This window comes from Peromyscus eremicus, chromosome 15 (genome assembly GCF_949786415.1).
Source record: "Peromyscus eremicus chromosome 15, PerEre_H2_v1, whole genome shotgun sequence".
NCBI lineage: Eukaryota > Metazoa > Chordata > Mammalia > Rodentia > Cricetidae > Peromyscus > Peromyscus eremicus.
In genome coordinates, this window is record NC_081431.1 from 2189847 (window position 1) to 2203484 (window position 13638).

Here is a 13638-nt window from a genome sequence, read left to right on the forward strand (position 1 = left end):
AGCTGCTTTAGAATGACAGAAGACTGGACAATTAAAATAGAAAAAAAATAAAGCCTAACTCCAAACAATAACAAAAATGAATTATAATCTATTACAAGCCACAGAAAACAATGAGTTCACTATTACATAATCACATGACTAAACAAATAGAGAGAGGAGGCATTTCCCCTACATAGTAGAAGGCCAAATGATAAACACAAAGGGAACAAGGACACTGAAGAATCACCAGTTAGCAACCATCATGGTAATCATTTATATAGGACACATTAATTAATGTTAAAAACCAGAGGATGAATGTTTAAATAACAAACAGAGAATATGCATTAATCTCAAAGTGCTACCTACTCAACAACAAAAAAGCAAACAATAAATTCAATTGGCCAAAGAACTTGAAAAGATACTTCCCTAAAGAAGATATTCAAACACCCAACAGAAACATGCAAAGAAGTTCAACATCTCTAATCACTAGGGAAAACCCAAGTGTAAGGAGGCATCAACCCATACACATTGGCATGTTGCTACCATGACAGGCAAGGAGGAAGGAAGGAAGATAGAAAGAAAAAGAAGGAGGGGAAGGAGGAGAGAAAGATGGAGGGGGAGAAATACAGAAAACTTGGAGGCCCTGTATAATAGTAGTGGGAATGTAAAATGGTACAGCTATGTGGGGGAAAAAACACAGTCATTCCCCAAAACATTTAAAAAACACCATTGGCACATAACCCCACAGCTCTCCTTGTGGGTAGATACTCAGGGTTAGAATCAGTCTTAGAGATTTGAAAACAGCTAAAATGCAAGAGCAGCCCAAGCCTCCACAGACAGACGAGAGCATGACAAAACAATAGGATGGTGTGTGGTCCTAACCTGGAGGAAATCCTGACATACACAGGCAGCAACTAAGTAAGAAGCCGTGTACTGAAAGTAGACTAGTGGCAGCTGGGTCTAGGGGAGGGAGAAAATGGGAGTTATTGTTTAATAGTGTAGAGTTCAGTTTGCAACATAAACAGTTCTGTAGATGTTAGTAGAAGCTATTGCACAACAGAGATGTGCCTGATGCCACTGAACAGTGTGTTTAAGGATGGTTAGTACACGTTTGAAAAAAAAATCCACTTAACATAATTACTGACTGCAAGGAGAAAGAACAGTTCTATGCTAGAGAAACCTCAGTGTTCCTCTTGAGTCCAATGACTCCTGATTCACATGACCAGCCACAGAACGAACTGGAACCACATATCAATCTGGTGGGATTGGATGTGAAGAGCATAGAATTACTCCTGAGACTACCAGAACTGCATAGTTCAAATCATATCATGCCAGAATATCAGACAAATCCAAATGGCAGGACAGGTGCCAGAAGTGTGCTAGTGTATATTCAGTGGCCAGCTTCCCAGAAGGGAAAAAATTTTTAAACCTGATTGGTAGCACTTCTGTACTGTAAATAGTCCCATGATTGCCATAGCCTGACACCAACCTGCTTGCAAAATTTGTAAGCATTAAGCCATCATTTCTTGGTATCTGGCAGAAGCCAGACACAGCATACTGTACAGGACAAGCACTTGTATCTCCCAACAGTGTTAAAGCCGTGGAATCCAATGACACTGAGGAATTGTTTCAAATACAAATGGACTGACAAGTTCCAACATGTAATGCAACTTGTGGTCTTTGGGATGCTTTTGCTATAAAAGGTATGGTAGAGACAAGCATTGGCTCTCTGTGGGGGTCTGTGAATTATATAGCAAGAATCCATTAGCATTCCTGACATGGGCTAGATGGTGGCTCCCAGAAAGACATCTACATCTCAACACTATGAACCTATGGATATGACCTTATTTAGAAGGGTCTTTGCAGGTTTGACTGAATAAAGACTCTTCAGCTAGAATCACCCTGGATTACCCAAATGTAGATGAATTTCTAAAATGGTCTTATTAAATAAAAAACACGGAGCCAAATATAGAGGTGAAAGCCTTAGAAATAGGGAAAGCCACAAGCCAACCTCACCTCACCAACTCTGCAGCTTCCAAGTGTGAGTTACTTCCTGTCTACCCACACCTTTATTGCCTTGCTGTTCTGCCCTCTTATTGACTCTCAGCCCAGCTACCTCACTTCCTCTCCCTACATAGCTCTGTCACTTTCTATTTGTTTGTACAGACTGCCAGGTCTCTATGGTTGGTACTGGGATTAAAGGCGTGTGTCACCATACTAGGCTCTGTTCCCTAGTGTGGCCTTGAACACACAGAGACCTGCCGCTAAGGGATTAAGGGCATGTGCTGCCTGACTTTTGTGTTTACTATAGTGGCTGGCTTTCCTCTGATCTCCAGGCAAGCTTTATTTTATTAACGCACAAATAAAATATCACCACATTTCAGCACAAATAAAACATCACCACACCCACATGGGCACTTAATCCAACAATAAGCACCCTATAAGAGACAGAGAACAAAAGATGGAGGTAAGAGGCTATGTGAGTATCTTCTATCAGAGACTTGAGCAGAGGTTCCATCAGCAATGCTGACATCCAGGAAGGAATGGTCCTCTCAACTTGTTGATTTCACACATCTCTAATCCACAAATGTGAGAATAAATCTCTGCTATCTTAAGCTACCCACTTTGTCACTAGTTGTTACAGAAGCCCTAAGAACTGGATGGATGACTTCTTTACTGTCATGCTCATATTGTGACCAGTAGGACAGTGTCCCTCTGTGGGAGAAATGGACACTGGAGTGTTCAAGGTGGTGGGACATGGGGTCAGCCCTGACCTCAGTTGTAGGAATTACTTGTGGAAGCCATGTGCGGTGGTGCACACCTGTCATCCCAGCACTTGGGAGTAAGGAAGGGGGATCAGGAGTTAGGAGGTCACCCTCAATGCACAATAGTTTGAGGTCAGTCTGAACTATATGAGACCCTGTCTAAAGGGAGGCTCAGGGAAAAAAAACATTTCTTAAAGTTTGAAATTATTTCAAAAGACAAAAGTATTCTCCATCCTAGGAACCTACTGAAGTGGAGGAAGTGTAGGGGTGAATTCTTTGGGAGTTTTCTTTTGGGCTGTTTGGTGATCCCTATGGGAAACACTCCATCCATCCCAAGGGTTCCCAGGTGTGCTTGGTCTGACCTCTCTAGCCTTCCATCAACAACTGCCTGGCTGGATTTTCAAATGATTTCCATTTCAAGGGCAAGTTTTTTACTGCTGTAATTGAATGCTCAGAAAGAAAAATAAATACACCAAAAAGCTTCATTCCTGCCCTTCTTCAGACTTTTAGAGGGGTCCAGGCAAATGATCCAGAATCATTTGCTCAGTCGCCAATTGAGCAAGTTCCTTCTTGGAGTCTACAGCACTTCCATGGCCCGAGCTAGAATCCTCCTAGACCCTGCACTCCAAGCCTCCCTTTGACTTCTGGTGTTCAGCTAAAAAGCCTGTGTGCACAGCCTGTCTGCCAGCTCGCCCACTCTAGCTGCTCTGCAGTGGCTGAAACCCAGTGTTTGGGGATAGATCTAATCACAGACATTCTGTCCCGTTTACCACATCTGCACTCAGACATCAGACTCCTTGTACCATATTTTGCTTCAGACAATATGGTCACCACAGCTCTCTTCGTGCCTAGACCTTCCTGGAAGAGAATCAACTGTGCGTGCGTGCGTGCGTGTGCGTGCGTGCGTGCGTTGGTGTGTTGGTGCGCGGGCGCATTCTGCTCAGGTTTTCTGGGGTATTTTGTTTTTGTCTGGGTTTTTATGTCATTTTTGTTTTTGTTTTGTTGTGTTGTGTTTTTCAAGACAGGGTTTCTCTATGTAACAGCTCTGGCTGTCCTGGAACTCGCTCTGTAGACCAGGCTGGCCTCAAACTCACAGAGATCTGCCTGCCTCTGCGCCACCACTGCCCAGCTTATTCTGCTGTTGTGTCAACTAAAACTTGACCTTGAGCAAAGCACTCACAGGCTCCTCAGACCATCACTGTTACAACGCTCCGAGCTTCTTAGAATGAGCTCTTCACATATTACCTCTTCTAATGAGGTTCTGATTGACTGGAAGTTATACAAGAAGCTCCTACAGGGTGTCATTGGGAACAATGTGACGCTTCCCTCTACTGCCCACCCAACCCTGTTCAGTGGGAACCTGTCCTTCCCAGAACACGCATGACCTGATGACTCTGACATGATAAAGCCCTTTCTCTGGCTGCTTTGTGTCTCAAGAATGGTCTCACTTGGCTAGTTAAAATGTCAAGACATGTGTCACTTAACTTTAGCAAATGCCTTTCCCACAGGATGCTAATCAGTTTGTGTGAGGAAACGTCCACATATACATGTAGTAAAATACATTAAGACATTTCCGAAAGCTAGAAAGGGCAAAACTCCTTTGAAAAATCTAGATTCTTTCATTTTCTTTTGAGACAGAGTCCTGTGTAACCAAGGGTAGCCTCACACTTGCTATGTAGCTAAGGAGCACCTTGAACCCCTGGCCTCCTGAGTGCTGAGGTTGCATGTATACCACCATATATGGTTTACGTGGTGTATTACATGGGAAAATATGTAAGATAGTTCCTGGGATAAGGAACAAACTTTAATTAAATGCCCAAGGTTGTGATGGATGTGCTGGGGGTGGGGCGGTTGTCTTCTCTTTTTCCTGCTTTTGTGGTCTGCCCCAGCTTTTCTTTTATGAGCCTCTGGGGGAAAAGAATTGAAGCTCTGGAAATCAAGATTTTCCTCTCTGTAATTAAGCTGACCTGAAGTGAGACCTCTTTATCTAAGTGCAGCAATAATAACACTGGTTTCCCAGGTGTCTCCAGCTCCTCCAGGGCAGGAACAGTGTGTGTGTGTGTGTGTGTGTTGGGGGGTGGGGTATAGCATTCAGTATGCACCCACGTCACCTTCTCAAATCCAGACACTTTTATCGATTGTCCTAACATCCTAGGTGTGTGCTTGGTCTCTGAGCATTTTCGGTGCATACTTGGTCTTTGGTGTGGAGGATGCCTGAGGTTTGCTGCTGTTTCTTGTGCTCGCAGCTGCCCTGCTCCCCTCCTCCTGTGTATTTTGTGCTCTTCATTTCACCTTTCAAAGACTCGAAAGTTGCCTCCTCCAGGTTGAGTTTCCCAGCAGTCTAGTCCTGAAGAGCCCTTTGGATTTAGAGCACACTAGCTCCTGACAAACCTGTCTGAGCTTGAGAGCAACTTAGTGACTGGGAACTCTCTCAGCTGGCGCTGCAACCCCACCCCCACCCCGGCCTCCCCTCACGATTTCTTTCATGGTCCCTAGACCAGGTTCCACAAACCTGTGCCACGTGGCTTTCCTGCTCCCATCTTCACCCTCAAAACCCACCACAACTATGGTTCATAAACACACATCACTTCCTACAGAACTGTCCAACACCATTCTCCCTCCGGAACATTCAGGAAGAACCAGGGGAGCTGCAGGCATGAGTCCTGGGGTTAACTGGCTCCAACCTGATCCATGTGAGCATACACTGAGTTTGAGAATTGTTTATTTTAACAGATCAAAGGTGAGCTGTGAAACCCAAAAGGCAAAATGTGGTTATAGTAGATGTCAGTGATAGGTGCGGCCACAGTGGCCACAGCACAGGGGAACCTCATTTCGTCATAATGGCTAATAAATGTTCAGCAATTTTCACCTCATCTTGACCCTTGCTTAATAATTTTTTTAACATTTAAAGGCACATTATAAACCACACGTGATGATTAATGTTAATTGACAGAATCTAGAATTACCTGGGAGATGAGCAAGTCTGTGTGGGATTGATCATATTGATATGAATTGTGGGTAGGAAGATTCCCTAGCAGAGTGTTCTGGACTGCTCAAAAAGAAAACCCAGCTGAGCACCAGCATGTGTGTATTCCCCATCTCTGATTCTTGACTACGGATGCAAAGTGACCAGCTCCCTCGAGTTCCTGACACTTCCTAGTGTGTTGTGAGCTGGAACACGCCTCTTCTCCTCAGGTAGCTTTTGTCAGTTTCATCTCAGCAACAGAAAAAGAAAATAAGATACCATGTGTGGTGCTGTGACTCCTTCAGGAAAACTCAGGCCACTTCTGACTCCTTCCCTGCCTCTCTCCTTTCTCCTTTCCCCCTCTTTTTCTCACCTCCCTCCTTTTCTCCTCATGTGGGATGCAACTTTGTACTGTGAGTATAACCTACAGCTTGTTAAAAGATGGGGCATGAGATGGAGTATCATGAACAAAACAAAAACAGCTGTGCATGGCTTCTTGTTTCTATAGCTCAGTTGTTACCATCCAAGAATAAACATCAGATGCCACAGTCCGTATCCTCATTACACTAAGGAAGGTGTAGTGGGTGACAAGAGTGTGTCCCCAGAAGAAATGTCCCCCTGAAACCCATGAGCAGGACCTTACCTGAGCAAGGATCCTCAAAGACATAACTCAGATATCCAGATGAAATCATCTCAGATTCTCTCAGTGAGCCAAACTCCAATAACAAGAGTCCTTGTAGAAACATAAAAGGGGCAGAGCAAGAGGAGGCACATAGGAAAGCATGTGAAGGCAGCAGAATGGGATCAGGGTATCTACAAGTCGGGAGCACCAACAACAGCATCTATGCGAGGGGCTGGACCACACCTGGACTTTGGCCCACTGAGCTGTAGGAGGAGGGATGATACCAGCAGTTCTCAACCTGTGGTGGGTCACGACCCCTTGAGGGTGTTGAATGACCCTTTCATAGAGGTAGCATATCAGAAATTTCTATTACGATTTATAACAGTAGCAAAATTACAATTATGAAGTAGCAACAAAATAATTTTATGATTGGGCGGAGGGGGGGTTCGGGGGGTCGCCACAACATGAGGAACTGTACTAAAAGGTCACAGCATTAGGAAGGTTGAGAACCACTGAATTATACTGTGATCATATCATGCTTGTGGTAACTGATTTGTTATGGTGCCCTGGGACACAAATCTAAAGGGCTAAGAGTGATAAGCCTGTCTGTGGACACCTTCACCTGTCAGTCTGAAAGTAAAAATAATACTGGTAGTTATGAAGCTTGTCTGTTTGGGGCTTGAACATCAGACCAAAGAAAACTTCATCTACACAGGGGCATTGGAACTAGATTTGACACATGATTCCTGGAAAATGTGAATATAAAGAACAGGGGGCCCAGCAATGACTAATAACAATAATAATGAGGAGGAGGAGGGGGAGGAGGAGTGGGGAGGAGGAGGAGGAAAGTAGAGGCAACTATAGAGGAAACAAGAGTGTAAGAGTGAGCCACTAGAAACAGATCTGAATCTTGTTTTTTTCACCAATCCTTCAACTTTTAACAATTATTCAGCCTTAGAACTTTAGAGTGAGATATACAAGCTTTAAAGAAAGTTAGCACCTATTTAAGCTCAGCTTCTGTGTTCCTCTGCTCCACATCTCTGGCCTCTGTATGAGTGATCTTTGCTGACTTACCCTTCATAATGCCTGGAAGTGGATCTCTCAGTCCTAGCCTTATATAACCTTTTAGCTCAAAACCAAATGGCAGTAACTAGAATCCTTCTGTCATATATTGCAGTTTCTTGAAAGAGGCCATGGCATGTGTTCAAGCTGGTGTGCACACGTCTGTGGCTGGACAGCCCTCTAAGGCTAGAAGAGGGATGTCTTTGAAAGATGTACATACAAAAGGGCAAGGTGGGTGGGCGTCTCCAGCACCAAGCAGCTTTTCAAGTTTTGCATTCCATCCACCCACCCTTCCTTTCCCCAAGTGCACCTGTTTTCCTGGATTAAGTGTTTCTTGAAATGGTAAACTCATCCTTCTCATACTGTATGATCTTACTTTCCACACATTCTCTAGTGTGGTTTGAATTAATTTATTAGAGTGGCATTTTTCCACTCCCCTGAGTAATTAGTTATTTGTCCCAACATGACTTTTTGAATAGTTCATACATTTCTTGCTGATTTGAATACTAATTCTGTTGACAACAACAGCATTCTCTGAATGCCTTCTCGGAGTCAGAGTCTGTGCTAAGCATATTATGTAGTTATTCCAGCATGATAATGGCATTATCCACAATTAGCTAAGAAATGCCATGCTTGGGATTTATACCCATTTATACCCATGCCACCTGTCTCTAAAGCTCATATTTTAATCATATACTATTCCTATAAACATTTTGGATCTCTTTTTGGCTTAAACATTAATGGAAATTATTGACAGAATTGGAGTTCTGATGTAGGGCAGGCTTCACAGCTGACCCAGTTCAAGCTGTGTCCCCACCTTCCCGTGTGGTTTCCCACTCAGCTGACAATGAGCTAGCTGCAGTAGTTCTAGCCCCATATAAATGCACCAAGTGCCCATCAGGAGAGAAAAAAGGACTGCTACTCTCAGGAAACCCCAAGGAGGGAAAAGAACTTTCTGAGACACTCAACAAAAATTTCCTTGTCTCATAGGTCCAAACTGGGTCACATACCCATTCCTGTAGCAGACCTGAGTAAAGGGATGGAGCCACAGGGATGTCAGGTTTCTTCTCTCACATGGTCTATCTTGTAGCTAGAGTTTTCCTGCCTGGCCCACAGTCAGGACAAATCTCTGTCACCTGCCAGTCCCACAGCCTCTCAGACCCGACCAAGTAAACACAGAGACTTATATTGCTTACAAGCCGTGGCAGGCTTCTTGCTAACTGTTCTTATGTCTTAAATTAATCCATTTCTATAAATCTATACCTTGCCACATGGCTCGTGGCTTACTGGCATCTTCACATGCTGTTTGTCATCGTGGCGGCTGGCAGTGTCTCTCTGACTCAGCCTTCCACTTCCCAGCTTTATTCTCCTCCTTGTCCCACCTACACTTCCTGCCTAGCCAATGGCCAATCAGTGTTTTATTTATTGACTAATCAGCAACACATTTGCCATACAGAACATCCCACAGCACTATCTATAACGAGGTTTGGGCCCAGCTCTCAGGTGTTGAAAGTTAAAAACAACAGTGGGCTAAGCAGATGAGAAGTAAGTCAGGGCTGTCTGACGGTGGAGCAGAGCTGGCGAGGCTGCTCCAGGCCACCGCGTCTCCCCTGTGTCTCCACACTGTCCTCTTCAGTGTGTGCCTTTCTACCTCATGGTTCAAGGAACCGTGGCTATCACAGCCACCTAAGAAGAAAGAGTGGAAGACAGAGAGACTTCCTTCTGCCTCTGCTTACCTACCACTGTACAGAGCTTAGCCACCCAATAATAACTGGCTGAGAGGAGTGTGAGGCACCCACCTCACTCTGGATAACTGTACCCAGGTAGGAATTGGGGTTCCACTGCCTTGGAAAAGGCAGAGGCATACTGAGAGAACAGCAGCAGCACCATGACCAGTAGAAACGTGCATTTATTAGAAGGTCTATGAGACAGGAAGAGCAGCAAACTGTCTGCTGTTAGTCTCTGCTAGTGCTTTCAATGGCTGCATTTTACATTTTGTCAGAAGTCTGTAATTGTTATAATTTTTGAAGAAAAAAAATGAGTATTCTTTGGAGAAACATCACAAAATCCTGGGTCTCTGTAGTATATTACTTTCCCTGGATTTCTGATTGTTCACAGTGGTGCAGATACCAAGTGGCCAGATATATTTCAACCAAGTTAACTGCTTACTTTAACAGAACAGTTAACCCTCTTTGGAGGAATGAGACAAAATCCAGAGAGTCTGAAATGCACTGATCACAGTTTTCAGGATACAAGGGAAAAGTGTTATACGTTCAAGAGGAGGGAAGCTGTCCACAGAAATGGACCCTAAACTGACTCAGCTTCCAGACCTAGCAGACAAAGATTTTATAGTCTTTCTATCAGTGTTTAGAAGCACATACGGTCTCGTTCACTTCTGTTCTATCTATTCATAGAGCATGTGAAAAGCTCATCCCATTATGTCTATGTCCACATATCCCTCGGCAGACTGGAACCTGTCTTGACTGATGTGATGAAAATTCCAGTTTTGTGTAAAACTCAAACACAAGTGTTTTATCCCCTTTGTGCAGAGAGAAGACAGGTCACTGAGCTGGCCCTCTAGGATCAGAGCTGGAGATAGCAGCTGTGAGACTACATAGCTGTATTGAAGCCCAGCTCACTTCTTACCATTACTTAGCACCTCTCTCCAGTGAAACCTGTCTTGCAGCTCACCCCATACACTATTGCTCCTGTCTTAGTCACTGCTCCATTGTGGTGAAGAGACACCATGACTAATGCAACTCTTCTAAAAGAAAGCATTTAATTGGGAGCTTGCTTACAGTTTCAGATGGTTAGTCCATTATCATCATGGTGGGAGCAGGCAGGCATGGTGCTGAAGAAGTAGCTGAAGCTTTACATCTTGATCCTGAGGCAGGCAGAGAGAGAGAGAGAGAGAGAGAGAGAGAGAGAGAGAGAGAGAGAGAGAGAGAGAGAGAGAGAGAAGAAGAAGAAGAAGAAGAAGAAGAAGAAGAAGAAGAAGAAGAAGAAGAAGAAGAAGAAGAAGGAGGAGAGAGAGATTAGAGGGGGAAACAATGGGCCTGGTATGGGCTTTTGAAACCTCAAAGCCCACCCCCTGTAGCACCTACTCCAACAAGGCCACACCTCCTAACCCTTTCAAGCATTTCACCAACTGGGGACTGAGCTGATGGTAAGGTGGGGGCATTCTCATCCAAACCACAAACTTGATTTCTATTCCTTCAGAAACATAATGCCATAGGATAATTCAGGGAACAGTGAGAAACTGAGACTCAGTGAGTAAGGAGACCCCTCAAGGGTTGCCAGCCCCCTCCAAGTCAAGCCCTGCTCTGTCTGAGGTCAAACTGGGTCCTCATTAACAAACTTCTTCCACCTGTCATTTAGGGAAAATGGCCCAGCCAATGATGGCTCCCTACTCTGCAAGCAAGTTTGCTCTGGACGGGTTCTTTTCTACCATTAGAGAAGAATACTTATTGACTAAGGTCAACGTGTCCATCACTCTCTGTGTTCTTGGCCTCATAAATACAGGTAAGGAAAAGACCCTGGAATAAATGGCCTTAAATTCGTCTGTCAGCTTTACCGTGTAGAAAAAGAGGGGTTCTGTCTCCCTGAGGTTCTCTCCTTCTCAGTGGCAATACACTAGAGATCACAGCTAGAAGCATCAGTCCTGTCATTTAGCGAGGCACTTCTGTCACTGGTGGAGCTAGTCAGCTTTGACCCTCCTTTCTAGTCTGAACACCACACTCAGCAGATTCTACTCTGAGCTCCTTATGTCCACATGAACTCCCCATGACCACTGTTATTCAATAAAAGACACTAAACACCTGTGTACTTTTCTCACTAGACTCAACAGTAAGGAGACGGTAGTTTCATGAGCCCCTCAATGTGGCACACTGAGAGGATCCAGCATCCAACTGAGAGACTGTCCTTAGAAACAATGACTAGTACTCTTCAAAGAATCAAGGCCATGAAAGACTAGAAAAGAAAAAGAAAAGAACCTTCACAGACTAAGAAAAAATAGGAGAAATTAGTATCGAGTATGCTCCTGGACACAATCCAAGTATAAAGGGGACACTAGTTTAAAAAAAAAAAAGCCAGCAACATTGTGATGCATCATTTCTGGCCATTACACAGGGTTATGCATGATGTGACCAATCAGGAAAGGTGAGGTGTGTATGGGAACAGTGAGTACAGTGTTTACACATTTATCTAAAGCATACATCTAAGACTGTGAGAAAATCTTGTTTAAGGAGTGATTGATGCTCTGGGGCTGTAGCTCAGTTGCTAGAGTACTTGCCTGGTACTCATATGGCCCTGGGTTTGCTTCCTAGCACCACCTAAACTATGTATGGAGGGACACACTTGTAATCCCAGCACTCAGGAGGTAGATACAGGAGGATCAGAAGTTCAATGTCATTCTCAACTATATATTGAGTTCCAGGCCAGCCTAGGCTACATGAGACCTTGTCAAAAAAAAAAAAAAAGTAATTAAGTAGTGATTACAGAACAAAACTGGAAGTCAAACAGCATGGAGATGAAGAGAGGGAAGGCATGTCTGAAGGACATGACCATGGAGGAAGACAAACCATAATTCCTGCCAGCTCCTTCTCTGTACAGTGGTCAGTGCTGGGAGGGAGCCAAAGCCTGGTTCTACTCTTCCCATCTGTAAAGCAGTGGGTCACAGCCTCATCACATTCTCCTTTGCCATCTACATTTTACATCAGCTACTTAGTCCTCATTCTGCATCACCCCCATGGTAATGTGTCACCCCAACCAAAGTACCCAGAGAAGATCATTTGGACCCCCAAGCTGTCACCTCCACTGCCACACAGATCCCCAATTCAGGGAGTCAGACATCTGCCAGCCAGTTTTCCTTTGTCCACACTGGACATATCCTGTTGTCCAAGGGTCCCCAGAGGGCCTGTGGGGCTCAGACATAGGCACAGAGTACCTAACAGCTAGGGGTCTGGGATTCTCCATCACACAAGCTCTGCTAACCCTGGATAACTCCAGTCTTTCCTGTGGTCCTACAGAAACAGCCATGAAGGCAACCTCTGGTGTATTAACTATGCAAGCTGCTCCCAAGGAGGAATGTGCCCTGGAGATCATCAAAGGCGCAGCTCTGCGGAAAAATGATGTGTACTATGGCACTTGGAGATGGAGCCCTATCCTACTTAGTAACCCAGGAAGGAGGATCCTGGAATTTTTTTCAAAAAAGAACTATAACTTAGATTTGTAAGCAACTAGGAACTTCTGAGGCCTAGTAAAGGTCTTGGAACAGTTCTACCTGATATTTCTGTGAGCCCTACCCATGAAAGAATATTCCCAGAGATATATAAATCGTGGGGTACCCCTCATCATGAGAAGAAGTTCCTCTGACACTTGCACAGTGAAACCATAATTATAATAAATGTCACGAACCACTCTGGAGCCTGAAGTTGTGAACTTGATAGTAAGCATGGATATAAATACAAGGTAGTTATATCAACTTTACCTCACATTAAACAATACAATGGTGCCTAATATAACATTAAATATAATAAAGGTAATGTCAATTTTATAAATGCAAAACTGGTAACTATAAATTGAGTTTTCTCAACGTGCTTCCTTTTTTTGTTTTGTTTTGTTTTGTTTTGTTTTTGAGACAGGGTTTCTCTGTGTAGTTTTGGTGCCAGTCCTAGATCTCACTCTGTAGACCAGGCTGGCCTTGAACTCACAGAGATCTGCCTAGCTCTGCCTCCCGAGTGCTGGGATTAAAGGCATGCGCCACCACTGCCCGGCTCAACATGCTTCCTTTAAAACCAACACCTAAACAAATGAAAATTTCCCATGTTCATTTCCTGTTTTGTGGTCTGGACTTTTTAATCTGAATTAGAGAAATCACATCATCCTTTGTTTGGCAAGCATCCTATCTTTACTGTCTCTGTGTATTTCAGATGTTCCTCATACATTCACATATTGCTCATTTGGGCGTGAACCACTGAGGTGACTCAGGGGGCTGGAGCTCATGGGAAATATGAGTCTCAGCTTAGCCTGCTCTATGCCACTTAACCCAACAGCTCCTAGAGTTTACTGGGCATCTATGCATAGCATGAGGATGCTCAGGTGAATATCAGAAGTGTGGAGAGGAGGGGTCCTGTCATTCATTCGATAAAAATTCACCAAATACTTGCCAAGCATTGTGGGACTACAGTGAAGTGGGAGACAAAACACTAGCCATATTAATGATTCCACAAAGCCCTCAACTGGTC

At 44.2% G+C, this 13638-nt stretch overlaps 1 protein-coding gene across 2 annotated transcripts in view; it reads left to right on the plus strand.

Annotated features, from left to right (window-relative positions):
• Hsd11b1 (hydroxysteroid 11-beta dehydrogenase 1) overlaps nt 1-12990 on the plus strand; it is a 41785-nt gene extending 28795 nt beyond the window's left edge. For both annotated transcript variants that reach the window (XM_059280401.1, XM_059280400.1), the window contains exons 6-7: nt 10772-10915; nt 12421-12990. In XM_059280401.1, coding sequence (XP_059136384.1) covers nt 10772-10915; nt 12421-12626 — 350 coding nt within the window. In that variant the 3' untranslated portion in view covers nt 12627-12990. The remainder of the gene's footprint in view (nt 1-10771; nt 10916-12420) is intronic.
• Nucleotides 12991-13638: the final 648 nt, after the last annotated feature.